Source organism: Paralichthys olivaceus, chromosome 10 (genome assembly GCF_024713975.1).
Source record: "Paralichthys olivaceus isolate ysfri-2021 chromosome 10, ASM2471397v2, whole genome shotgun sequence".
Taxonomy (NCBI): Eukaryota; Metazoa; Chordata; class Actinopteri; order Pleuronectiformes; family Paralichthyidae; genus Paralichthys; species Paralichthys olivaceus.
In genome coordinates, this window is record NC_091102.1 from 5,676,457 (window position 1) to 5,702,834 (window position 26,378).

Sequence of the window (26,378 nt, forward strand, 5' to 3'; positions counted from 1 at the left end):
CAAGTGGTGTTTAGTGTCTGACTTTTTTTTTCTTAATATGGAAGGAGGGGATTGTCAAGTATGTCTTGCATAAAATTCATCCACAGCAGACTACAGGGAACAAAGTTAACATTGGGACATAACAGAGCTCTGAGCAGTGGCTCAGTCATGAAAGTGTTAATGATCCAGCCAGTGAGCATGTATTTTACTATGTATTGTGTATGAATACCACTAACAACCTTTTAAGTGGAGTTTTTTTTATTGATTTTATCTTGTGATATTCCAGTGGTGCTCATGGAAGTTGTTTGTTGCCTTGAAAATGATGTTCAAGACAAAACAGAATGTAGGATACCAAAGGGTAGAGTTTAAATTACTATTTTATTTCAATATGTTGCTGTGAACTGTCATGTACAATGCATCTCGTAGTGTTGATCCTATTTTTTTATATCCAACATTTTTCAAATGAGTAGTTGGGGAAATTCAAATAACTAGTAAGCAACTGTTGGTACACAGCATGGACACCCAGTGCATACAATGCTCTTGAATTTGGAAGGGTACATTAGATTGGTTTTGTATAATTTCTCTTTTACCACAGTTAGTGTGAAACCTCTTATTTATACAGATCTACAAATCTAAAAACAGTGTTAAAAGAGCCAAATATGAAAGTACACATGCACGCACATATAAAACATTTCATCTTCCTGTGATCTGATGGCTTAAATACAGAACACTTTCTGTTTCTACCCTGGGAAGAGTTGCAAGGTTGACTTATGAGTCCACAGACTAATTTCTTAATTCTCACCTTTTTGGGGCTTTCTCTAGAGGGTGGAGTAAGTGGGCAATTAACTTGAAAAAAGGCAAAAACCCTGTTGTGTGAAAAAGATGGCACTTAACGCACAAACACATACAAGGCCTCGGTGCTAGTTACCGCACAGCAGGCGAACTTTAATAAGCAGTTTCCATCATCAGATGCAATTGAAGTGAAGCCGCAGACAGACCTCTATAAGGAAATTGCTTTTTGAGTAACAGACAGAAATGGTTCAAATTGAAGCCCCTGGTCAGCTTCTGTGTATATTTATACCCGTATAATTCAGTTTCATAGATAAACTGATCTGTGAGCTCACCAACATGAACAGGTTTGCAGCACACATGCCCACGTCAAAGCTTCACGCTGCGTGCGCTCGCTGCTAGGAGGTCTCAGCTCCACTGGACAGGTTATTTCCCACCTACAGCTGAGTGATTAGGTGCATTGACTGTAAAATTGCCTATTTTACAAATGCTTCAATCACGGATACAGGGCCTGACTATAAATAGAGCGTAGATGGTGATCAACCTCTCACAATAGAACACTTCTCCAAACATGGCAAAAGCCCAATGACCTGTCCAACCTTTCTATAAGAAATACACGCGTGGGCTGCGAGAGAGAAACCAATTACCGTGTCTGTGATGAATCATTTTGCCTGCTGTTTGATGAACAACTTCATTGAGTTGCTAATGTTTGTTACCAATAAAGCTAGTGTCCACTGTGAGCTCTTTTTAGAAAGGGGAAAAGAATGGCCGTGCACAGTAAAATAGCATTGCATGTTTACTTTCAGCTCAAAATGGTTGTTTCTATGAGCATGTGTATGGAATCAATCAAAATTTAGAGTGAGTTTGACAAGCAGCAGCTACGTGTGTTTCTCTTCCCTGCAGGGACAGTTTTAATCCTTTTTGCTTCACAGTTGGCCGAGCACACAGACAGTTGCTGCGTTCATATTATTTGGAAATAATGGAACAACAAATTGAATCTGAGTAAACTATTCAAAGTGTGAATTCATGCAAATTACATCATATTTGTTTTAGTATAATTTGAAGTTAAATAAGGGATTGGTTGTGTGGGTTTTTGGTTGAAAGTGAGAGGATGCTGAACCTAAGCTGACGATACAGGGGCCGTGTATTCAGGTACATTGTTAGTGGTGTAATTAGAGGCTTTTATTGGCTAAATTGAACAAAGTACAGTTAAATTGAATGAATTCACTGCAATTTATATTAGTAGCTTGAGAAACTGCTGTTTTTTAAGGTTATCTGTGATTGTTCATTTTCCTAAACGTCTCATTTCCTGTCATGCTCCACATGTGTCATCATAAAAATGATTTGCAAACATGTCAGCTCCTGTCAGAAGCCATTGTGTTTTGCTGCCATCCATGAAAGACTACAGGCGGACAGTACGTGCATGGTTGCAGGTGTGCTGATGGGGTCTTTACGTGTCTTCAGTGCGTACGTGTCACATTAAATTGAAAATTCAAATGTGCAGTCAAGCTTTGAGCGATAAGACCCACCTGCACAGCACAATCTTGTCTGATGATAGAGAGACGTCCTTCAAATTATTTCTCTTTGCAGAGTATGCAGGAAGGTGAATGCCAAGGTCACCTTCTTTGTCTGGGTCATTGTGTTGTTGCCATACATAGTGTCTGATGCAACATTTAGTGAGTTTTATGTAGTTTTACTACTTAAAGGAGACATAGTATGTTTTTTTCAGTTCTTCTTTTCTGTAATGTGTTATATAGTTTTTTGTCTATACAAAAAATCTACGAATTTAAAGCGCTCAAAATCCAGTCCTGAAAGAGACAGGAGCTAAACCAAGTGTTTCAGACAGAGGCTGAAAAGAGGAGCTGAAGCGATGGACAGTAAGAGGAAAGTGATTGTGTGTGAGTGTTTTTTCAACATTAGAGCATGTAGATCTTTTCAAGTCATAACCCAAATGAATATGATCAACCTGACTTTGTCTCCTTTTAGACTCCAATATGACCTCTGACCTCTGTACACAGTTGCTGATCTCATGATCATTAACTCCTGGGAGCACTGGCTTTCTAGCTTCCTCTCCTGAGCCATCCAATCTGTATTATACATAGAAAATGTTCAGTCAGCCAAAGCTTGACCCATCTTGGGAATTCATTTTACTTTCAAGTAACAAAGGTCAGCAGCATCTTTTTAAAACAATCCTGCAAGTCGTTATGTACAAAGAAATACACACCTCAGAGGCCAAATAGTCTGTTTGGCTGCTGGAACATGAAGAGTCATCTTAGCAGAAAAGAACGGATGCTGTTAACAACAGAGACTGCAACATAAACATAAAAACTTCCCTGTAAGACTTAAACAGCTTTTACCTTGAGTTTCTGCTTAATGAAGTTAGTGGCAATACATCTCAAACTCCCACACATTCACTTTAATCTGCTCCATTATTGCCTATATTGAGCTCAGCGGAGCATTAATGAAGCAGATCAGAATGGATGGCGGGTTACCAGGCAACACTTTTTAGTCGTCATCATGTCGTCAGCAGGGCAGGTTTCATTCCCACTTGTCATTCCATGCTACTTTTCCTTGATTGTTGCCATCGCGAGGTGTGTGTCTCTGTTTGTGTGAACCACTGTCCGCCCATGTTGATGATTTGATGATGATATCATCAGGGAGGCATGTAGCTAAAAACATCCGTCATTGTTTGTGTACGGACTGCACACCAGGCCTTTGAGGGGAATGACCAGCATGTGTCATCTTCAACAGACCATTAGTCTTAATTTGTTTTTTTTTCAAGCTTGAAATGTCAGAATAAGCACAGAGCCTTGTGGGTAATCACACTGCAATCAAGCAGATCAGCGTTAGCTTGCTGTGCTGTAAGTTCTGGAGGCTTTAATGTTGTGTGACATGAATCGGTTCTGAATCTTTGCATTGGGATCACAGCCTGAGACGGAATGGAGGAATTAAAGTTATTTCCTTTCAGTGCAACAACAACATTAACAGCACAAAACAAACCCACTCACACACATTTGCATACACACTCACGTGACCACACACACGCAAGGAGTGAATAGGGATAACCAGTGAAGTGAGAGTAAGCAGGGCTGCTGCTGATGAACAACTGGTTTATTCCTCCACACTGATGAGCAAAGGAGCACTGAAGTATCAGGCATGTCTTAATCACACACACACACACCAGTGTATGCTCTACTCATCAATGTTAATTTGGATAATGCATTTATTGCGTGAAATTAGGTTTCTGGGAAATTTTTAATGAAATGACGCCTGGGAGAAAGTTAGACAGCAGTGGAAAACAGAAGTGAAGGGAGGAAGTAGGAGCCCCCCCAACACACACACACACACACACACACACACACACACACACAGAGACACACACATACACACAGAGAAACACACAGACACACACACACACACCAGCCTCCCAGGTGTGAAAGGCCTTTGCTCTGCTCATGGCAAATAATTTTGAAGCAAATCCAAAGTGTACTCATGAATGTGGAACTCGTAACAGTAGATGTATGAAGGACAAGTATTGTAATTCTAAACTGCATGTGTTTGGACTGTGGGATGAAGCCGCAGTTTTTATATTTAACCTGCTTTAATTAACAGATGCACACAGCAGCTTTGTAGAGACCATTGATGAAATGCTATTCTAATTCTGAAGAAGGTGACATTTTTACTTGCTTCTGTTGATCTTTTTTTCATTTCGATGAATTATTTTTTATATACCAACTTTAGTTGATAATCACAAAGCCACAAACATCTGAAATGTCAAAGTGCTAAGAAGACACCTTTTATTTTCAATCAGTGGAAAACTGCAACACTGAGCCAGTGATCTGAAATACGACTTTATCTATTGGACGTTGTTGCAGCCTGTTATTGTTGTGCCTTCATCGAGGGTGTCACAGGTCAGTGGGCTCTGTGATTGAGGAGACTGATGGCCCATCTCCATTCAACAAATCATCCCTGCCCACAGAGCAATGTCTGCAGGACCAGGGGGAGGTGCAGGGAGAAGGGGGAAAATCTGTGCCGCTAGATATCAACCAAATAGAAAAAGGTGTTTACCCCTAAGGGCAGAGATAATGATGATGATAATGTGTGTATGTGTGTGTGTGAGTTGTCAGTGGTGATAAATCTATGTGTATTTTGGTGCACACACTCATTTTTGCATCTCTGTGTTTGTGTGAAAGTCGAAATGTGTGCAATCAAACAGGTCCTCGGGCCAGGTAGATGAGTCATGAGGAAAACATGTGGGAAATTGTTAAACAGGAGCAAGTAAAAAGGGAGAGAGCGAGAAAACCTACCTCTCCTTCATCTGCAGTCTTTTTACCAAACATAGACCAATCAGGGCAGATGCAACCATTGTTTTAATGGTCTTTGTGTAAAAATTGTGTGCACACATTCATGCAGGTGCATAATGATAATTAGGCTGTTGTGTTTCCCCTCTGGCACTTGCTACTGCATTGGCCATTGTGGTTGAAAGGAGTAATTTTTCCTAAAACTCCACAGGAGTCCCAACATTTCTCTACACAAACAGCAATCCTTCTGTAGGTGTGTTAGGTCCAGATGATATTTTTGGTTAATCTGTATTATTAAGCTGATAAAGTATTACGCCGTTAACCCTTAATATTTTGGTCAATGTGTTCTACCTCCTTTTGCTCCCGGACTGTTTTACTACAGGAAACCAAGGCCTGCTCAAATACGATCAGTCAAACTAGAAATGGAAACCAGAAGGCTTCCAGCGCCAAAATCTTGTCGCTCGCCCACAGATTCTGCATATTCCAATGCAAAAATGTTTGTAGAGATTAGTTTGCCTCGACCTGCCTTTTCACTGGCTGCACTTTCATCATCAAAACAAATCAACAAATCAACTTTCAAATTTAGCAAATGCTCACACATTTCAATATCAGATTAATTCCAAAGGTTTTGATAGAGTTCACACACACACACACACATTTCTATTACTTCCTGGCCTCTATGCGACCACATCCATCCATGTTGGAGTGCCCAGTAGCCTCTTACCTTCATAGTGGAGCTTTAGCCCACAATGGCCTTCAGATAGGATTGACCTTTTCTTACACTTGCTGGGGTAAATATTACATTTCCAGATTATCTGACTGTGAGTTTAGGGATTTTGTAATGAAAAAGCAGACTGTTGTGATGTACTTCGAGAATACTGCCATCTAGTACAAGGCCATTTGTCGGATGTCTGATGGATGATGATGATGGATTACTACGTTGTCATATCCCCAATATGTGAACAGTTTATTATTTGTGAGGGAGGGCTCACCACCATGGGTACATCCTTAAAGAAACACTGTGGGGAGTTCCGCAGGCCGAGTGTGATGTGGCACAGAGGTAATCAGATTGCTGCTCAGAGGCGCGTCAGGCTCGTCAAAGTCGACGTGGAGAGAAGCATGGCAGCGACAGTGCGTGGTCGTCAACTGAGTAGCGCCTGTCTTCTCGTTCCACTTTTGTCAGCTGAACGAAGCACGATGTGGCGTAGATCAAACAGGAGAAGGGGGAGGTCGGTGAGGGAGATGGGGTGAGTGATGGAGGTGGAAGGAGAGATAAACATTGGGAGTGAAGGAGGTAGAAGGAGAACAAGAGAAAAGGTTGTTTGCTTGGGGTGTAAATGAGGTTTAGGACGAGTGGTCACTGGTCCAAAGCTGTGAAAGTAACATTCATTGTCACCGTGGCAACAGAGACCCGATAAGGGCTCTTCTCTCTAAATAACATCCGATTCGTCTCATTACTTTGACGTGCACACATGCACTATGGGGTGGGGCGTGTGCACGTGGGCATTCTGTCCACTGTATACTCTGTGCTTTGATTGTTATATTTCAAAAGGCCATCGACGTTGAATGTAGATTTTGTTAAGGAGGAATTAGTCTGATCAAATGTGTTATGTAGTGATTGTGTCATGGCTCTCCACCAAGAATTTCATTATTTATAAATTAAACTAAAAGCCTGTCCTCCATTTGCGTGATATATGGACAAAAGGACTTTTTAGGATTTAGTGAAGGAGAAGAAAGGCGATGAAGACGGAGGGAGGAGGGAATGAAAGAGCGCGCCCCTTGGAGAATCCCAATACAATTTGTTCTTATCTTTTGAATGTCACCTTCAGTTTTCTATTGGAAGGCACTCAAGGCACTGTGCCCCTGCCATGTTCAGAAACCAGCATGAACACACATGTACTACAACTACACAAACACAGAGATGTGTTTATTTTTTGTGGCTTTTTTTTTTTATCATGTCTACACATGACTGCAAACCTATATTTTCTCTCAGGTCGGTGCTTTATGTTTATGTTACACAACCAAAGAATGCAGATGAAAGCTAATAAATTCTTAACTAAGGAATGTTCATTTTAACCAAACAACACAGAATCGAAGTTTAAATATTGTTGTTTTCGTCAGAACTCGACCGATTTATTAGTTGGCTGATATTATTGGCTGATTTGAGCCTTTTATTATTTCATTATTTAGAATAAAGTTTATCGTCAAACTGTAAAAAAAAAATCAAGTTTCAATCACACTTCTTTTTCATAAGATTGATAACAAAATCTAATGTCCATATCAGATATGTTTTACTCTGTACTATTGGTATTTTAGCTCTCGTGTTTGGTATTTTAGGCTTTATTGATTGAGTGAAGTAAAGACAGGAAACATGGCGAGGAGGATTTAAGTCAGTGACTCACAGCTGGATGCTTTGTAGGTCTGGATATTGAAATAATGGTACAATAGTACTTGCAGTTGTTTTGGGTGTTGGAGGTAGCTATTAGAGGTTTATGGGCTGTGTGGCTTTACAGCAGCTCCACAGCATGGCTCATTACGCAGCTAATGGGAGGAGAGGGTGACCCTGCTAACTCGCTCTCTGTTCCTCCACCCCTGGGCATTACAGCTGGACTGGTCCAAGGCCAGGGGAACCCAACCAGGACTTAATAGAATGTGAAATGAAAATAGGTTAGCATGTACGACACAGACCACACAGTTAGATCTCCACATACAACCTGCCTTTCAGAATTTCTATATCAGCTCAGATCATTGATATGATTGTTGAGACACACAACAAACACAGTTTTTTTCTACTATACTGAATGTTAAAATATGCACAAAGTAAAGTGTGTTGCGAAATGATCACACATACACACATTCTCTCACATGCACGACTGTTGCTGGTCAATGGCAGCCTCTGATATCTGAATGGTAAAATGTGGATGAGTGTACTTACATCCTCGCAGGCACTCAGTGAGTGTGTGGGCAGCAGTGTTGTAGGCAGCTGCTCATCAGTTCCCCATTGTTCTGTTGCTTACTCTGTGTTTGCTCGCCTCTGAGGCACTAAATCAGAGAGTTTAGAGGGAGTGCACTGTGGGAAAACCAGCCTCCTCATGCCTCTCAGAGTCGGTGACAAGTGCCTGGGACTTTTATGAGGTCTTAGGCTAAATTTCTCAAAGGAGCAGGAAAAATTTCGTCTTGTTAATTTTTTGTACTTTCATATCAGTGATTTTCAAGGTGTTTGCTTGTAGTTGGAGGATCAGTGGTTAAATGGATGTTCAGATGTGAAAGCCTCACAGTGTTGTTTATTTATTTTTTCCATAAAATAGCAGATTTAAAATCTGTTTGATGGTACACTCACTTAAAATGGAGAGAATGATATTTCTGTAATTGCCACATTCCTGCCCATAGCATATTTTAGATTATTTTACCCCTGTACTGTATCAGACTCTTCACCCCATTGTCTGAACTCTAGCTCTGATCAAATGGTGGTCTAATGCTAATGGTCAGCATTAGTTCTTCTTCCTCCCTGCCAGCCTTGGCCAGGAAAGCTGTGGAAATCCCAGCCGGAAAGCTCCCCAGCTCAGCCGAGCCTGAAATTGGCTTGAATGGAGAGGGAAGCAGTCACAGGTCACCTGAATGGGTCTCAAGGCAAAACACATTAGTCTCGGCTCCACTGTTACACCGCACTATACACTAAATCTCATCTGCACCAAGCGAACCAGTAATTTTGATTTATCAACCACTGACTGTGACACAAAGGGAAACTGAGACGTTTTTATTGAGCACACACAGACACACAGGTGCAATGCACTAACTGCACAGGATTGTCACACCCACACACATTACTACCTTTTTACCATATTCTGTTGTTACTGGAATTTACAGTGTAATGTAGTCAAACTATTCTGAAACAGAAGGGTAGAATAAATAAATGACAACAAGAAAGAATCACGAGACCTTTATCCATAATGTAATCAAATATTTGACATATTCAAAAGAAGAAGACAATACTGTTTTCATAGATGTACGAGATGTACGACATGACATTTTAAGGTGGGGGACTTGGACCAAACTAAAAAGTCAAAGTACATTAAGTAAATTTTTCTGAATATGGTTTCTGTGATTTTAGGATTTGTTTAAGTGTTCATGTTTCTGGTAGGTTTGGTTTGAATTAGTTATTTGATGCTTAGACTGATTAACAACAGGTCAGGTGCATTTATCTGCAGGACCTTGAAACCAAGGCTTCACTCTATGATCAATCCTGCACAGACTCCAAATCACATCCAAAGTGCAAGTGGCTCATTCACTGAGAAGTCTGAAGCCTTTGCTGCTCCTCCGTCATTCATTTCCAATTTCTTCTTCTAATATTTTAGGTTCATATCTTTTGAACACCAGCTGTGAAACATTGGGCTGAAAGACACCAATGCTGTGATTGTTGTGATGAACCCACGGATCTTCTGATTTTACTGGGAAATGCTCTGTTCCTGAGCTTGTGTCCACGTTTGCTTTATTGATCCTACGTATTGACTAAAGACTGAAGGCCCAGTGTCTTACAGTTAATGGTGATCTATGGCAAGTTATTGGTGTACAGACTCACCAGGTGAACCTTTTGAGGAACAGCCCTACATTTTGGCAGTAATTAAGGAACCTATTTGTTTTATTCTCTTTTATATTTATAGGCCTCCTGGAAATTAATTAGCATGAAGGGTGATTACACTTCCTCAAACAAAAGAGTCTCAGTGATCTATCCTGTGTTGAACTCGGATTTGTTTTCCCAGGATGCATTCTTTGCTTATTCCGCAGCAGTGAGTCCCCAGACGCAGCATTTAAATAAATAAACCGATGAATCGAAGTCCAAGAGTAAGTGTGCCTCACTCACACTGAACTAGTTGGTTTATGAGAACAGATTTTGATAACAATTCAGTGTGTGAGTCTGTTCCTGTTGCTGCAACATTTTTCTTCTTCCTCTTATGGGAAAATAGACAAGAGCGGGATCAGTGAGGGGCAGAGGGAATGAGCAGAATCTGAAGCTGGAGCCGAGACTTGGGGCAGTTTTCGTATAAATAGATGTGGATAGATGCTCACTATGATGGAGAAGAACAAACTGAGAGGTGGAGACGAACACAGGGAGCAACAAAGGACTAGACAGCAGTGAAAGTTTGACTGTAATGGGATACTGCTGCAGATAAGGGTGTAGAGCTAAACTGTACATCTCGCTGAGTTTGCCCAATTGATTAGGACCTTTGGGAACCGTAGGGTCCATATTAATTCTGCACTATGAGTGTGTATGTGTGTGGGTGCTTGCTCGTGAATTTTTGTTAGTGTGTTTTTGCCTCAGCATCCAAATGTTCAGGTACTATTTGAGATGACCGCAGCACTTTTTATAAGTTTCACCCAGAGAACTTCAGCACAAGAAAGAGGCTCACATTTATGCTCAATACATTTTCCTTACGGCTGCACGTACAGTATAAATTGTGAAAACCCACTTTTCTGTTTCTAATCATCCCTCAATTTTGTGCCATTATTGTTTTCCTGAGCATGTACTTCTGCCGTTCTCCCTCTTTTGCTGTTTCCGCCGCTCTCTATCCTATCTTTCTATCCTGGGAGTCAGAATATAGACAGAAAGCCTCGGCATAATTCCATCTTCACAGCACGTCACTCACCACGCACCCACTGGGGGCAAAAAAGAAACTCCCACACTTTAGTCTGCTAGAAAAAGAAAAAGGAAAGACAGATTTCCATTCCCTCCTTTGTCATGTCCCCTGGCTGTTATCCCTCAAAAAACTGCACTCGTCACACGGTCACCCTCAGTCAGACGAGCGCAGGGAGAGAAATACCAAAACGTAGGAGCACAATGGAGGGACGTTCTCATCGGCCAAACGTTATGACTGACGGAGATGCTTTCACCGATCCCAGTCAATATGATTCCCAGAGGTTTTCTGCTCAGAACGATAAGCTCCCATTCACCATGGCACCAGAGGCAGCACACTTCCAGGCCTAATCTGCAATGCATCAGAGGTTATCTCCAGGCACCCAGACAGAGAATACCTGCAAGGGAATTTCAATCAGTCCCTGCCATATGTAATTAAATGGAAATAATTGGTTTCTTTCCTTTGTCATCTTTTTATTTCGTCCACAGTGCTTAGACCAGCACACATGTACATTATTCTCACTGTCGCTACCTTTTCTTTTGTCCATGAACCACTCCAAAGTAATTTGTCTTTTTTTTTCTTTTGTTGCGTTCTCCATTCTTTTCTGAAAGTAAGTAGGAACTCATCTTAAATGTGCTTGTCTGTGCTATGTGTGTGTGTGTGTGTGTGTGTGTGTGTCCTTAGTAAGAGTGTTGCTGCCATCATCAGGCAGAAACGTAAAGCTGCACTCATAACATCGAGGTAAATTTCCCAGACATTACCTGGCTTAGGCTTCAGGGAAACTTCATGCAGCTCACACTCACAATCCCAAATCTTCCCACAACCCAAACTCAAGTGAACTGTGTCCTTCTTTCCCTGTGTATTGTATTTATTCCTCTTCTTCATTCTCATTCAGTGGCCAAATTTAACCATTGTCCCGCACTGTCCATAAACCATCTCTCTCCTTCTCTCCGTTAGCTCAAGCAAAGCGAAGCCAATGCCGACACCAAAGAGAAGCTCCCTCTACGACTCAGGATCTTTGAAAAGTTCCCCAACAGACCTCAGATGGTTAAGATCTCCAAGCTCCCCTCGGACTTCACGGTGCCCAGAATCAGGTACAGTCACAGGGAGACTCACAATTTTTTGTGATAAATGTATAAATCTTGAATCTGTATGTTTGTAGTTTATGTTTTATTTATTTGGTTTCTCCTACAAATGTTCTATGAAAACAGAAAAGTGTTCACTGAGTCATGCAGCTTAAATTTAAAATATCAGTATTTAATTAGTAGAAACATCCACTGGGTCTGAACAGACATTTGTGGATGTTGATTAATAATTTTGTCACATTTGGGGAACTTATCTAAGTGCGTGAAATTTGGTTCTAGTTCGAGTCTATGGAGTAATGATATCCTGCCAGTTTATAAATGAAAATTCTAAAGCAAAACGAAGTTCGAGCCTGTTCCTAGAAGGCAGTAACGGAGCTTATCCTGTGAGAAAACCTTTTGTATCTCATGCAGTGTTTAACAGAGAGCAGTTTTTAAACAGGAGAGCTTAACTGTGTCCAGCAAAGACCTCATAATCAATTTATCCTTTAGTTGCTGATTAGTGCACAGCTGGCTTATTCGCTCTCCCAGAAATCCCCCTCTGCTGCACGTCTGCTGAGCTGCAGCAGCAAGTTCTGCACAGAGATGAACTTTACAGCCGAGATTGTTTTAAGATCTTTAAACGTGTGGATTTCTTCACTTGGGATCCTCACATTAAAATTGATCACGTTTGTGTGTGTGTGTTGTGTTGTGTGTGTTGTGTGTGGTCGACTCCAGGGAGAGTTTTATGAAGCAGTTCATTGATCGGCAGCAGCAGGACACCAGCTGTTTGTTCCGGCGTCTTCCCTCCGCTTCATCCTCCTCCTGCGACCACTCCAAACGCTCAGCCATCGAAGACAACAAGTATATCGACCAAAAGGTAGATACGCACTCGTTCTTTTACTCACTTTCTCTCTTTTACACTCACACACAAAGAGGATATGAAGGGGACAACTCCCTCTCACATTTTAGATAAACTATCACATAAACTTATACTTAACAAGCTTCCAGCTAATGTGCTCTTTCTATGTGCTCTCTCTGTCTCTTTTAGCTCCGCAGGTCAATATTTAGTATCCGAGCTCGTAACCTCCTGGAAAAGGAAACTACCATCAATAAAATCCTGCGGTAAGACACATCTTCACCCCCCCAGATAGAAAGAGATGTGCTGCTGGTGATTTGCAGGTCAAAAGACACGTAGATTAAAACGAGCTGGGTTTGCTTGATTAAAGCTGTTGTTTCAACTACACTCCCGTGCAATAGGGATTTAATGGGGCCGATGCTAATGCTATCGCTTATAGAAGGAAGTAAAATATGTCAGTTACCAACATATCGGCTGAGATATATTATAAAGAGAAAGTTTGCAATGATTCTTAAGATTCCAATATATAATTTATTTTACAGTTATACCATAAATGTTATTTCAACAACATTTCAACTATATTTTCATTTTGTGTTTAACTTCTGTTCCACAGACACATGTAGTTGTTGAAATGCTGATGTAACAACAGTCATCCTGAAAGTCTGAGAAACTTTTCACCCGAATCCAGTTCACTTCTAACCCACACGTGCTGATGTCTTGACCTGCAACTTTAATCTACTTTGTGTATCGGGTGTTTGCGTTCTTTTATTAATCTAGAGATGATAAGGTTTTAAATCGGCACTTTCCATGGAGACCACAGCTAGATTTGTTTAATATGCATCATCCGCAGTCATGAAATACTTCTCAGTCTTTGTGTGGGTGAAACCAATAATGTTTGTGCATATTAGATGTAGCTCTGCTGTAACAGCACTCCCTTCTTTCTCACACACACTCACACAAAGACATACAAAAACACACACACTCATTTACCTTTGCGATGAAGTAAATGGATAATTTGCTGTTCAGCGCGGCAAAGCTGACACTTAGTGGAGATTAGCTCGCCGGCACTGTGGCCAAACTGGCTCTCACAAGCACCTTATTCTGTCAGTCAGAGAGTCAGACAGCGTATCAGTAGTCATAACACGATCTGTCTGCTCTGCCGTCGTCCACACAAACACACAACTTAACATTTTTTGGTCGTCATTATGGATCATGATCAGAAAAGAACATGTTTGTTTTTGTTTTCCAGGGCTTGTACCAGACAGCGTATGCTAAGTGGATCTTTCGAGGGGCAGCCAGCCAAAGAACGTTCCATCCTCAGTGTCCAGCATCACATCCGGCAAGAGCGCAGGTCTGTCAGCACACAAACACACTCATGCACGCACACATACACACTCATATACGGAAATGCAACAAAGTGCAATACACCTGTGCTGCACCTGTGTGGTACCTCCAGGCATTTTCTCACAAAGTCCGCTTTTTTATCTGCAGATCACTGAGACATGGTTCTACAAGTCAGAGGATCAGCCGGGGGAAATCGCTGGAGACTCTCACCCAGGACGTGAGTATGCACACACACACACACACACACACACACTGCAGTGCACATATTGAGTGCTTGCATGTTCAAGGAAAAGCTCAAATTGGATTTTACCTCATGTATTTCTGTAACATTTGTCAAACCATGTAAGAGCTATGAATAAACTGGAGGAAATATAGCAAAGATAATGTTATTGTCTCATGTCTTACGCAGCACTCCAGCACTGTGCGCTACCGGAATGCCCAGAGAGAGGACAGTGAGATCAAGATGATCCAAGAAAAGAAAGAACAAGCAGAGATGAAGAGGTATTCGTTCAATAGAAAAACAGAGACGTGTTTGTTACCGTCCAGTTTGTGGTCACTTTCAGAGCTTTGCCGTATTAAACAGTAACTGGTGTTTGTCCCATATCTGTGCGTTTTGTGCTCAGAAAAGTCCAGGAGGAGGAACTAAGAGAAAACCATCCATACTTCGATAAGCCTCTCTTCATTGTGGGTCGCGAACATCGCTTCCGGAACTTTTGCAGGATGATTGTTAGAGCTCGCTTCAATGCGTAAGATCAGTCTTACATTTCACTGTGTGGTTCTTGGAGCTCATTAGGGCAATGTTTTCAAAAGTTTGTCTCATAAGCCAAACTCACGTATCAGCTCATATTTCTTACAGCTCTGAAAATTGTATGCTGTGTCTTGTTTTGTCCAAATGCTGAGAATTTATTTTATTTGTATGAATTCATATCCAGATCCAAAACTGACCCCATCACAGGAGCAGTGAAGAACACCAAATACCACCAGTTGTAGTAAGTGTGATGAATTATTGATTCCTCTCCTCTCTACTGATCTGTTTGCTCTACAGCAGCAGAATACTTATTATTCTGTATCTTATTACCTGCCTGCTGTGCCTCCTTAAAACTGTGGTGAGGAATGAGAAATACTCAGATGAAGAGCTTCTGAAATAGATTTCTCCTCTTTGTGCAACCGGATCGTCTGGATTCAGCCCAGCACAGATTCTGGTTATTAAAGTGAGAGGCAGTGCTTTGTATCAGATACTGTTGGCAACAGGGGATTTTTACCGACATCACACTGTAGAAATGATTGGGTTGCTCACACACACACACACACACACACACACACACACAAAGGTGTACTCATTCCCACTTTATGATGTCTGTCCTCACGTATCCTCCCCGTCTCTCTTTCTGTCCTCATCTTGTCTGCTGAAATTAGAGCTTTTGCCAGTTTGCGAAACAATTATCCTCCTTGACCAACATACTTTTTCTCCTTGTGTGTGTGTGTGTGTGTGTGTGTGTGTGTGTGTGTGTGTGTGTGTGTGTGTGTGTGTGTCCTTCCAGTGATCTCCTGGGCCTGGTCACCTATTTGGACTGGGTGATGATAGTAGTCACCATCTGCTCCTGCATCTCCATGATGTTTGAGTCACCCTTCACCAGGGTCATGCACGTGCCCACGTTGCAGGTATTTAATGAAACCTTTGCGTGAACGGGCGAGCGGGTGACATCAATGCACAGATGTTTAATAACCATTACGTCTGTTTCAGATTGGGGAGTATGTGTTTGTGATTTTCATGAGCATCGAGCTCAACCTGAAGATCATGGCTGACGGCCTGTTCTTCACCCCCACAGCCGTCATCAGAGACTTTGGAGGAGTCATGGACATTTTCATTTACCTTGTGAGAAATATCATCCAGTCTCAAGTCTGGTAGATTTGAATACAAAGTGATATGATCATAATGGATGAATCTTATTGGGAAATCCCTTCAAGGGTTTGTCTTATTCAAACAATTGCCAGTGAATAGATACCTTCATTCAGTTTTATGGCTTCACTGTCATCAATGCACATTTTATTGGGATTTGGAAATTATAAAAATTTAATTCAGGGATAAAAGAGTAAAATAACTTTAAAATGTAAACACATTTTCTTGTTATTTTTGGATTTATCTCCTATTAAACTGCACATCTCCTCTGCTGTGTGGTCACAGGTGAATTTGATCTTTCTGTGCTGGCTGCCTCCTGACGTCCCTCCTGAGTCTGGCGCCCAGCTGCTGATGATGCTGCGCTGCCTGCGTCCGCTCAGGATCTTCAAGCTCGTACCCCAGATGAGGAAAGTGGTGCGGGAGGTTCTCAAGGGTTTCAAGGAGATTTTTCTGGTCAGTGACACCTTCAGATTTTTTTATATCAGATATTGAGGTCGTTCGAACTACTCTTTATATTTATTCAGGCCCAAGAGCAGAAGAAAATGGTTTTATCATTTTTTTTAAAGATTTTACATTTTCATGTATCCAGGCATATCCATGGAAAATGTGCACATATATATGTAGTTCACTTTTTTCACCCTTGGGCTCACTTTTAACCACTTTGAAAAGAAAATTACACTCTTTAGTGACACAGAGAAATCTAAGCAACAAAACGATAAAGCATAATGTGTATTTTCTTTATCAATATCTAATGTTTCGGCATTGAAAAGCATTTCCTGTGGGACAGTGGTGATTCCTGGGTCGACCCGCTCTCTCAGGCTTGGATCATGTTGAACTGTCTGCCTTTAGCTCTGGACTGATTCCCCTGCAGGTTTCCATTCTGCTCCTCACACTGATGCTGGTGTTCGCGAGCTTCGGAGTTCAACTGTTTGCCGGGAAGCTCGCAAAGTGCAACGACCCACACATCCTTAAACGGGTAAAGCAAGAAACGTAATCTCCTCGCTAAACCGCCTCCCACACCACGCTCCCCCGCAGAGAACCGCGAGCTGAATAAGTAGAAGGGGTTTCCTCAGTTGAATCAATAATCCAGTACTTCCCTTTATCCTGCTTCGTCAGCAACAGTCATTTTACACATTTCAGATTGAGCCATAGAAGATTTATCTTGTTGTTGTCATATAATGCTCAAGCAAATCTTCAAATAAGATTTCCTTTTTATTATAATTTAAGTCTGAACATAAGAAGTTCTAATTCAGACCACGTCTTTGACAAAACATTTTTTGTCGTATATTCATATTCTTTTAGTAAAAAAAACTTCACTATCAACTTTATTTACCTGTTTCAATACTTTATTCTTCATGGTGATGTAAACTATGTGTTTGGTTACAGGAGGATTGTTATGGCATCTTCAGAATAAATGTCAGCGTTTCCAAAAACCTGAACCTGAAACTGAGGCCCGGGGAGAAGAAACCAGGTTTCTGGGTACCGAGAGTCTGGTATGATAGCTTGTTGTAGATGATGACTACTTGATTTAAGAATTTGTTTTATACAGCCGCTGATGTATCTGCTCCGTTTCCTTCTCCAGGGCCAACCCTCGTAATTTTAACTTTGACAACGTTGGAAACGCCATGTTGGCTCTGTTTGAAGTGCTGTCGCTCAAAGGCTGGGTGGAGGTCCGAGATGTTATCATTCACCGCGTTGGACCGGTACTGAGCCTGAACCTTAAGTGTCGTCTCGTGTCCTTTATTCAAACAGAACCATGACTGTTAATGAGCTCAGTTTATCTTCCTCTGTGTCTGCAGATCCACGGCATCTACATCCATGTCTTTGTGTTCCTGGGATGCATGATTGGACTCACTCTGTTTGTTGGAGTCGTCATTGCAAACTTCAATGAGAACAAGGTAAGAGACACACACGTGATGCCACATCCTCATTTTCCTACTTTATTTTATTTTTTTATTTATCATCAGAATGAACAGTGAAGCAAACAGAGAACAACACATTCTTATTTGTGTAGTTATAGTTTATGATTTCGACTTTGGCGAGTCCCCCACCTCCCTGATGTTTTTATGCGTCGTGTCTCCCAACACAAGGGCACTGCTCTGCTAACAGTTGACCAGAGACGATGGGAGGATCTGAAGAGTCGACTGAAAATTGCTCAGCCGCTCCACCTGCCCCCTCGTCCAGGTACGAACACGTTTATTAAAACACAAACATGCACAACAAAGGCTCAGGAAATGTGTTTTACAATATACAGACAGAGCATCAGGCTCAACATCATGGGAGTCACGTCTCAGCCCCCAGTCTCCTGATTGATTATGTGCTGCAAGTGTGTGTCTGTGTGTTGTTGAGCAGCACCTTCATGATTAATCCATATTTTATAGTGCTTGTTTGATCCTTTGAGGGATTCATCACGACAACCACATGACGACTAGCAGCACTAATGGAAAATATGAATATGAAGATCCCCACCAAAATTGATTTTTTGGCATCTGATACAGCATGAATCATATATATACCGATTATATAGAATAAAAAAAGGATTACGATTCAGCGTGGGGATATTGAGCACTGTTGCTCTTCCCCCGCGAGTAGAGTCCTGAGAATGGTTTGGATGCTGTGTGGGAAATCACCTGTTGGCAGAGTTGAGGCTGAGAACTAACAGAAAATCAATGGCGTCAGTTTTAGTCATCAATGCCGCTGCCACCACATGAATCAAACTGACTGTGATCCACATCCAAACCACCTCAGCACCGGCGCCACTCACTCACCGCTCGCAGATCGTTTCAGCCTTTGCTCACCGGTCTTCCTCAAAGTACTGAAGTTGTCTCAGTGGTCAGTCGTCATGTGTTACCACAGTGCCTTATACTTGCTGTGCCATTATTAACAAGCTTTCTGATTTGAGCAGGACACTTGGCACTGTTTGAACCTGCAACACGTAAAATGAAATTAAGCTGACAGATGAAACAAGCTCATATTTGAAATGCAAGTGCATGGAGATGAAACCACCTGATGTTTGAGTGCAGGGATGCAGTTGCGGTCATCTTGTTTCGGTAACAGTCAATCACATCAGCTCAACTCTTTTTCGAAGCAGCGGCTAACTAACAGATGTACATTAGAGACGACAACCTTTCTGCTTTTTCATCCTGACACAAATGCATCTGTTTGAATAAGTGAGTCTTAAATCTGCAGCAGTATGGTACTAATCCCCAAACAGTCTGTGAGTGCCATCTGCAGGACACTAAGGTGTACTACCACAGATGAGAGGCTCAGACTGACACAGCTTCAGACATTTTCATCTGATCACAGATTATGATGAAAATCGTAGTTCCAACATTGAAACAAAAAACCACAATCAAGAGTTTGTATTTTTTTTGTTGTTCCATGTATTTCAGTAAATCTTATTTCTTACCTGACTGACAGAGAACGGTGGTTTCCGGGCAAAGATGTACGACATTACTCAGCATCCCTTCTTCAAACGGGGTATCGCTGTGCTGGTGTTGGCACAGTCAGTGCTGCTGTCAGTCAAGGTAAACCCTCACAACAAGTGTACGCTTGTTCTTTGCTTTTTATTTTATGTTACTTATCCACAATGACACATCATCATGTGTAATTCTCTCCTCTCCAGTGGGACGTCGATGATCAAGTCACGTTTCCTCTCGCCACCATGTCAGTAGTCTTCACCTTTATATTTGTGCTGGAGGTGAGTGTGTTTAAGCTTTTGATTTGTTGGCTTCCTCCTGCGTGTACAAGTATTTCTGAAGTGTTACCGTTGTTATCCAGGTGACCATGAAGCTGATTGCCATGTCTCCAGCGGGTTATTGGCAGAGCAGACGAAACCGCTATGACCTGCTGGTGACATCTTTGGGTGTCATCTGGATCGTCTTGCACTTTTCCCTGCTGGTTAGAAAATCATTGTTTCATTAAGCTGAAGAAGTTCATGTCAAGTATTTTCATAAATATATAAATGGTTGTTTATTTCCTTTCCAGAATGCATATACCTACATGATGGGCACATGTGTGATTGTCTTCAGATTCTTCACAATATGTGGGAAACATGTGAGTGTGTTTTGTGGATAACAGCATATTTTCCCAAACAGTAAATGTCTGTCGCATCAATGAAGATTTCTGTCTCTGGATGTGCTTTTGTTTCTTGTATCAAGGTGACGCTGAAAATGTTGTTATTGACTGTGGTCGTCAGCATGTACAAGAGCTTCTTCATCATCGTGGGCATGTTTCTCCTCCTCCTCTGCTACGCGTTCGCTGGCGTCGTTCTCTTTGGAACCGTCAAGTACGGCGAGAACATCAACCGGTAACGTTCCATTTCTTTCACACTGCTCTTTGTTTCCACTGACCAGCTCTGCAAGTTGTATGGAGCAGGCTGAGTAAAAACACATCTGTTCTGAGCTGTCTGAACGTGTGTGTCCTCCAATCGCAGGCATGCCAACTTCTCCACAGCGGGCAAGGCCATCACCGTTCTCTTCCGAATCGTCACGGGGGAAGATTGGAATAAAATCATGCACGACTGTATGGTAAGATGAGCTGCACATCCCACACTCAATTTCCTCAGACACAGGAATATTGCAGATTTGGCCAAATCCTTTTTATCATTTACTTTATATTATGCATTGAAAAGGTTGCTTCACCTCAATTTCCTGCTGCCCCCAAATACAATGGAGGTGAATGGATTTTTGTTTGTGACGCTTACAGCAAGATTAACAGTTACTCTGGTTTAGTTGTTGAAATCGCTGAGGAAACTTTAACGGCGTCACCGTCAGCAGTTTTTACTGGAACCACTATCACTACTCATCACTATGAAGTATTATTTAAATATGCCCTTTTGTAATTTGGGTGCATCAACCTATTATCTGTCATTTAATGCCCATTGTTTTAAGTTTGTAATTTTTGTTCCCAGGTGCAGCCTCCATTCTGCACCCCAGATAAACATCGCTACTGGGAGACCGACTGTGGCAACTACGCTGGAGCACTTATATACTTCTGCTCTTTCTATGTCATTATAGCCTACATCATGCTCAACCTACTTGTAGGTAAGTGTGTTTGATTGAAGTTGGGGACTGAATGAAAGTCAAGGCAACAGCTCAAGTGACCAAACCAAAAACAATGTTCTTGTAGAATCAAAATGAGCATGAGTTTTTAATAGTTGCAGCAATCGTATTTGTATTCTCTTGCTCCTATATACTGTATCTGCATCATTTACTATTGTGCAACCTTTTGGGTCAAATTCTTAAAATCACACACAAATTAATTGTTGTGAGTAAAGTAAACTAGAGAATTCAGACTTCAAAGTTATTTTTACTTTCCTTCCTGCTTGAGCTCATGTCATGAGATTCATTATTATAGCAGCCTTAGTTTAAATGAACCCATTATCATGTTTATATTGTAATGTTGGTCATTCGTCTGGCTGTTAACTCATGAGATCATAACATAAGTAGATAACTGCTGCAACTTACATTTAAAACATGGCTTCGTATCACGTTAGAGTATTAATGTAACCTCCTGTTTCGGCAGCCATCATCGTGGAGAACTTCTCTCTGTTCTACTCCACCGAGGAGGACCAGCTGCTGAGCTATAATGACCTGAGGCACTTCCAAATCATCTGGAACATGGTGGATGACAAACGGGAGGTGAGAAATTAGCTATAGGAAGGAGGACGAGGACACAGCGGAGGGGAGGAGATGATGATCCTATGGCTATGAGCAAAAGATAATATATAGAGAAGATAAAAATCTGCACAAAAGCTAATGAGAAGAGCTGAAGGGAAGGAGGTTTGGCATTGAGTAATAGGAGAAAACGTAATTAGAACAGTGGGTGATGGATTAAAAATGTAGACCCCCTCCTATTTATCCATGATGTCATCTGGATATAGGATTTTTTTTTTATTCCTTGTCCAAGCATGTGCAATTATAACATACGTGTGTAAGCAGGAGCAAATATATTCATGTTATAATATAGAGATGGTTACCACCCTCTGCCAGTCAGACTACCTGTGGTCTGACATGTCATTTCAAAAACTCAAACAGACGTTACATTAATGATTTTTAATCTTGAGCTCTGAAGAAATTATATTTTATTTATTTAATAGTATATTTATTGAATATTTTTGTAAAGTTATGTTTTTATTATCATAAACTTATTATTTTTTCTTGCAATAATTTGTCTTTATACTTATAAGATTATTAGTAATATTATTAGTTTTAAAAATATATTCTTGTAATATTTGGCTTCATTCACGTTAATGTATTACTTTTATTCCTGGATTTTATGTCTTTATTTTCATAATATTACAACTTTCTACTCATGAAAATTTTACTTTTTTATAATTTGTCTTCATCCTTATAACGTTATTACTTTTATTTTTGTAATATTAGTTCTTTATTCTCAAAATCTCAAAATCTAATGTCCCCTCCTATAAAATGACCCTTCGTGGTGAAAACAGTCAGATTCCACATTAAAAAAAGGGACATCATTCAAACTTGTGCAAAAACTGATTGAAATGAATGAAAACACTTAGACTCAAAAAGGATGCTGCCACAGTGAGAAGCCGACAATACTCATTAGATCTGAGCTGTGAAATATAAAATCTTATGTGATCTCGTGTGCAGTTTTTAGAGGTCACTTCTGTGATTCTCTCCCCAGGGTGTGATTCCTACATCCAGGGTGAAGTTTCTGCTTCGCCTGCTCAGAGGAAGGCTGGAGGTGGACCTGGACAAAGACAAGCTGCTGTTTAAACACATGTGCTATGAGATGGAGCGGCTCCACAGCGGAGGAGACGTGACCTTCCATGATGTGCTCAGGTGATCGAGGAACAGCACGAATCACACGTGCTCTTATGATGGCAGATCATTTTGGGGATCCTGGAGTTGTCACATCACAATAATAATGATGACCACAGTTACGGTCTAGTTGCTTGGTGCTGCTCTCCAGTTTTTGCATGTGTGTTTTTGTTTTTCATTTTTAATTCTACTGAAGCAGGATTTAACTCGACTAAATGTGTCCTTCTCTTGGCTGATTGTGATCGTGCAGCATGCTGTCCTATCGCTCAGTGGACATTAGGAAGTCTCTCCAGCTGGAGGAGCTGTTGGCCAGGGAACAGCTGGAGTACACCATTGAAGAAGAGGTTGCCAAGCAGACCATACGCATGTGGCTCAAGAAATGCCTGAAACGCATCCGGGCGGTTCGTCTCTCAAACAGAAATCACACAAACACGCTTTTATTTTCATACGCTATCTCTACACGTGCATACGCTCTGTCTCCACCGTGCACACGCTCTCATGCTTCACACTGACCACTTATGTCTGTGTGCGCTTGCAGAAGCAGTCGTGTAGCATCATCCACAGCTTGAGAGAGAGCCAGAAGCAGGAGTTGAGCCGCTTGCTCAACCCCCCCAGCATCGAGACCACCGTGCCAAGTGAAGACCACAATGCTAACAACCCAGACAACCCCTCACAGCCTGAGGTAAAGCCCCACATACACACCACGGCTGCACACACACACCCGCACACGCTCACAGCTTGATGTACAGCAAGCACATCATATAAGCTGCAGGTGTGCGCTTGCAATGGCGAAACAAAGAATATCTGCTCTTTGTTTAGATGAGTGGTCTCCAGCAGCTGCTGAGCCCCACGTTGTCAGACAGAGGAGGCTACAGGCAGGACTCTTCAGACCTGGGGAGACCACAGAGGAAGCTGGGACAGTGGCGGCTTCCTGCAGGTGTGTACACGTATATATTGCGAGTTCTTCCCTCATTCGTGTCTCTACCATGGAAAACACTTATGTGACAGCGTCTGTCGTACTGTCGCGGCCCCGACGAGAGGCAAAGGCCCCGCTGTTGTAGAAGAGGAAAAATAATGACAAAACACTGAGGTACACTTTCCTCTCTGTGTCATGTCAGGTCGCACCAGTGTCAAGTCCATAGTGTGTAAGATGAACCCTGTCAACGACGAGGCGTCTTCAGGGTCGGAGGTGAAGAAGTGGTGGACCCGTCAGCTGACTGTGGAGAGCGACGAGAGCGGCGACGACCTCATCGACATTTAGAGATGAGTTGCGGCGCCCCCTGTGGTTTTAGACTCGTTGGAAGTCTCGCTCATTTCCGCTTCTCTCCCTGAAGTTTTCTTTTCTCTTTTTTATTCAGGCTCAGAACTTTTCAGAAAGTGCTGGCTGATATTTGTTGCCGCTGCCCTTTTTGACATGCAGTGACGATTTCGTACCTCTGGGATAGGTGTTGCGTTTCCACTCATTCTGATTGCTGAGGTTTTTCTATGCAGGCACATCTGGTGTTTAGGACGACAGGATATATGTTGGATTTATGAAACGAACCAAGAAGCTGCTGCTTTGTGTGTTTTCTACTGTTCCGCTGTTTCATGTTTTCAATGTCGGAAAACCTGTAATTGTGCCGATGCAGCGGCCATAACTTGTGATCTCTGTTCCCGTCGATGCTTCGTCTCTCTTCCTCTGTTTTAGTCCACGTTTCAGATGATGTCTTCAGTATTAATCAATTTTCTTAATCAGTATAAATATCGATTTTCTTATAGCGACTTTATACTTTAACCAGGATGCTTGTTCTTGTTGGTAGAACAAGGTATTTAAAGCGACTTTTAGATCTATGACTGTGAATGTAATTACAAAGTGAAATCTATATTATGTATTTGTGTGGAGTTAAAACATGAAATATTTTATAAATTATTATAATTTATAAGCTTTATCAAGTATTAAATTATTCTATTAAAGGCCTGCACTGAGTGGGCATATATGAACTAAAGGATTGTTTGATTTCATTTCTTTCACCTTTTATTTCTTTTTTTTTTTTTACACTGTCCTTAGAAATGATTTACAATTAGAGAATTTAACATCCATGAGACATTTTTCCCAGATATATCAAATTAGACAACTTCTGCTGCATGTGGCAATTCACCGCATTTGGTGACATGTAAAATAAAAGTAAAACAAAGGTAGCAAACCATATAAAATCCTGAATCCCTAAATATAAAATAAAACACTAGAAGCTCAGGATAGTTTTTACCTGTAAGGCCCAACATTCTCCTGATGAAACCATGTTTAAACTCATCAGCTCTGGATTTTTATTTATATTGCACTCTCATAAATATCAGTCCACGAAACATGTCTGAACTTTTTCATAAAGATCCATGATGGTTTTTCTTTTTGTCAACCGAAATCAACAAAAACAATGAAAGACAAGAGATTATCCTCCTGATCTGGATCCCCTTCATCTTGCATGTTGATTTATAGTCCACTCTACATTTAGTTTAAAAGTCTGTACTACCTGAGTCTGTCCTTTAGAAAACACACGTCCAACATGTTCATGACTTAACTCAGTAATTCAATTCAGATTGTGGGGAATTTAATTACACCTCCACGAGTGAAAGACAACACAGGATTGGACGGAGGATTGAGTGGACAGATGCTGTTTAATGATTCTCCTTGTACACATCTGCTCAGATCAAACACTCGGCGCGCCCCCCCCCAGCCCCTCTTCTCGATAACACTGCCCTCTCTTGGACACACGCTGAGCTGTCCTGATAAGCGGCTCACCATATTTCTCACCATGAGGTCCAAACTTTCTTCTTGACATTTTCATTGCCAAGTAGAATGAGGTGAAGAGACTCACTCGTGCTTATTCCTGGTGCTGTTCTATAGCAATGTTTCATGTTCCACTTACTATTCACATCCTCCTCCTTAACATTCTCTCCTGTTGAGTTATGGCTCACCCCGGTGCCCGGCACTTCTTTTTCCATTTCGCAGCGATGGCCGTCGTTGACAGTTCTGTCATCTGCGTCGAGAAGCTTGCTGTGGACCGAGATGAGCTCAGTTTCCAACCGGCCGTCCAGGTCAGCGTGAGTCTGCCGTTCCACAGAATGAAATGTAGTTGATCAGGTAGACACCAACGCACACACGCAAACACAAAGCTGCGTATACCAGCATCTCATTTTAACACTTGTGCTCCTTGATAATGTATTTGCCTTCGATTTGAGCTAATCGACCAACGCACCCACATTCACATGCTGGCGTCTGCAGCCAAAGCATTTTTCCCCTTAACAAAGGCCCTTGTCAGACACAGAATTAGCCCATTAAAAGAGACGGGGTCTTCATTGGTCCTTTCAGACAGCCCAGTAAGTTTCACAGTTGATGGAGTGTGTATGGGGCTGTCTGGATAATGAATGCTGGGGAAAGCAGAGAGAGAGTGTCGAGAAGGAGCTGCCGGTGGGACACCTACTTGCTCTATAGAAATCATGACTTACTCGCACATTCCAGTCTCTCGATGACTGAGTGCTCCCCCCCAACATATGGTCCTGTAGGGAAACAGTGTGACATCAGCCCTCTTGCCAATCAACTGTCTTTAATTTATCTTTTCTCGCTCTTTCTTCTCCTCAGCCGTCGCCTCTTAAGCTCCACTTAGCTCAGAACTAGCTCATCAAAGGGCTTTTTTCTCTTTTTTCTCATTTTCGCCCTGTGTGGTAGAACACTTTTTTGTCTTTT

At 41.6% G+C, this 26,378-nt stretch overlaps 1 protein-coding gene across 8 annotated transcripts in view; it reads left to right on the forward strand.

The window, feature by feature from the left end:
• Positions 1-24,642, forward strand: part of nalcn (sodium leak channel, non-selective) — a 54,823-nt gene extending 30,181 nt beyond the window's left edge. For 7 of the 8 annotated variants that reach the window (XM_020100762.2, XM_069533177.1, XM_069533179.1 and 4 more), the window contains 29 exons: positions 11,660-11,796; positions 12,502-12,643; positions 12,815-12,888; positions 13,872-13,973; positions 14,114-14,183; positions 14,376-14,467; positions 14,590-14,712; positions 14,899-14,955; positions 15,508-15,628; positions 15,711-15,842; positions 16,152-16,319; positions 16,738-16,842; positions 17,253-17,359; positions 17,449-17,569; positions 17,666-17,764; positions 17,957-18,050; positions 19,287-19,393; positions 19,492-19,566; positions 19,647-19,766; positions 19,854-19,922; positions 20,027-20,175; positions 20,302-20,395; positions 20,779-20,911; positions 21,393-21,508; positions 22,521-22,678; positions 22,908-23,058; positions 23,196-23,339; positions 23,477-23,594; positions 23,776-24,642. In XM_020100762.2, coding sequence (XP_019956321.1) covers positions 11,660-11,796; positions 12,502-12,643; positions 12,815-12,888; positions 13,872-13,973; positions 14,114-14,183; positions 14,376-14,467; positions 14,590-14,712; positions 14,899-14,955; positions 15,508-15,628; positions 15,711-15,842; positions 16,152-16,319; positions 16,738-16,842; positions 17,253-17,359; positions 17,449-17,569; positions 17,666-17,764; positions 17,957-18,050; positions 19,287-19,393; positions 19,492-19,566; positions 19,647-19,766; positions 19,854-19,922; positions 20,027-20,175; positions 20,302-20,395; positions 20,779-20,911; positions 21,393-21,508; positions 22,521-22,678; positions 22,908-23,058; positions 23,196-23,339; positions 23,477-23,594; positions 23,776-23,918 — 3,321 coding nt within the window. In that variant the 3' untranslated portion in view covers positions 23,919-24,642. The remainder of the gene's footprint in view (positions 1-11,659; positions 11,797-12,501; positions 12,644-12,814; positions 12,889-13,871; positions 13,974-14,113; positions 14,184-14,375; positions 14,468-14,589; positions 14,713-14,898; positions 14,956-15,507; positions 15,629-15,710; positions 15,843-16,151; positions 16,320-16,737; positions 16,843-17,252; positions 17,360-17,448; positions 17,570-17,665; positions 17,765-17,956; positions 18,051-19,286; positions 19,394-19,491; positions 19,567-19,646; positions 19,767-19,853; positions 19,923-20,026; positions 20,176-20,301; positions 20,396-20,778; positions 20,912-21,392; positions 21,509-22,520; positions 22,679-22,907; positions 23,059-23,195; positions 23,340-23,476; positions 23,595-23,775) is intronic. The other variant, XM_069533176.1, reaches the window with a different exon arrangement.
• The last annotated feature ends 1,736 nt before the right edge of the window (positions 24,643-26,378 follow it).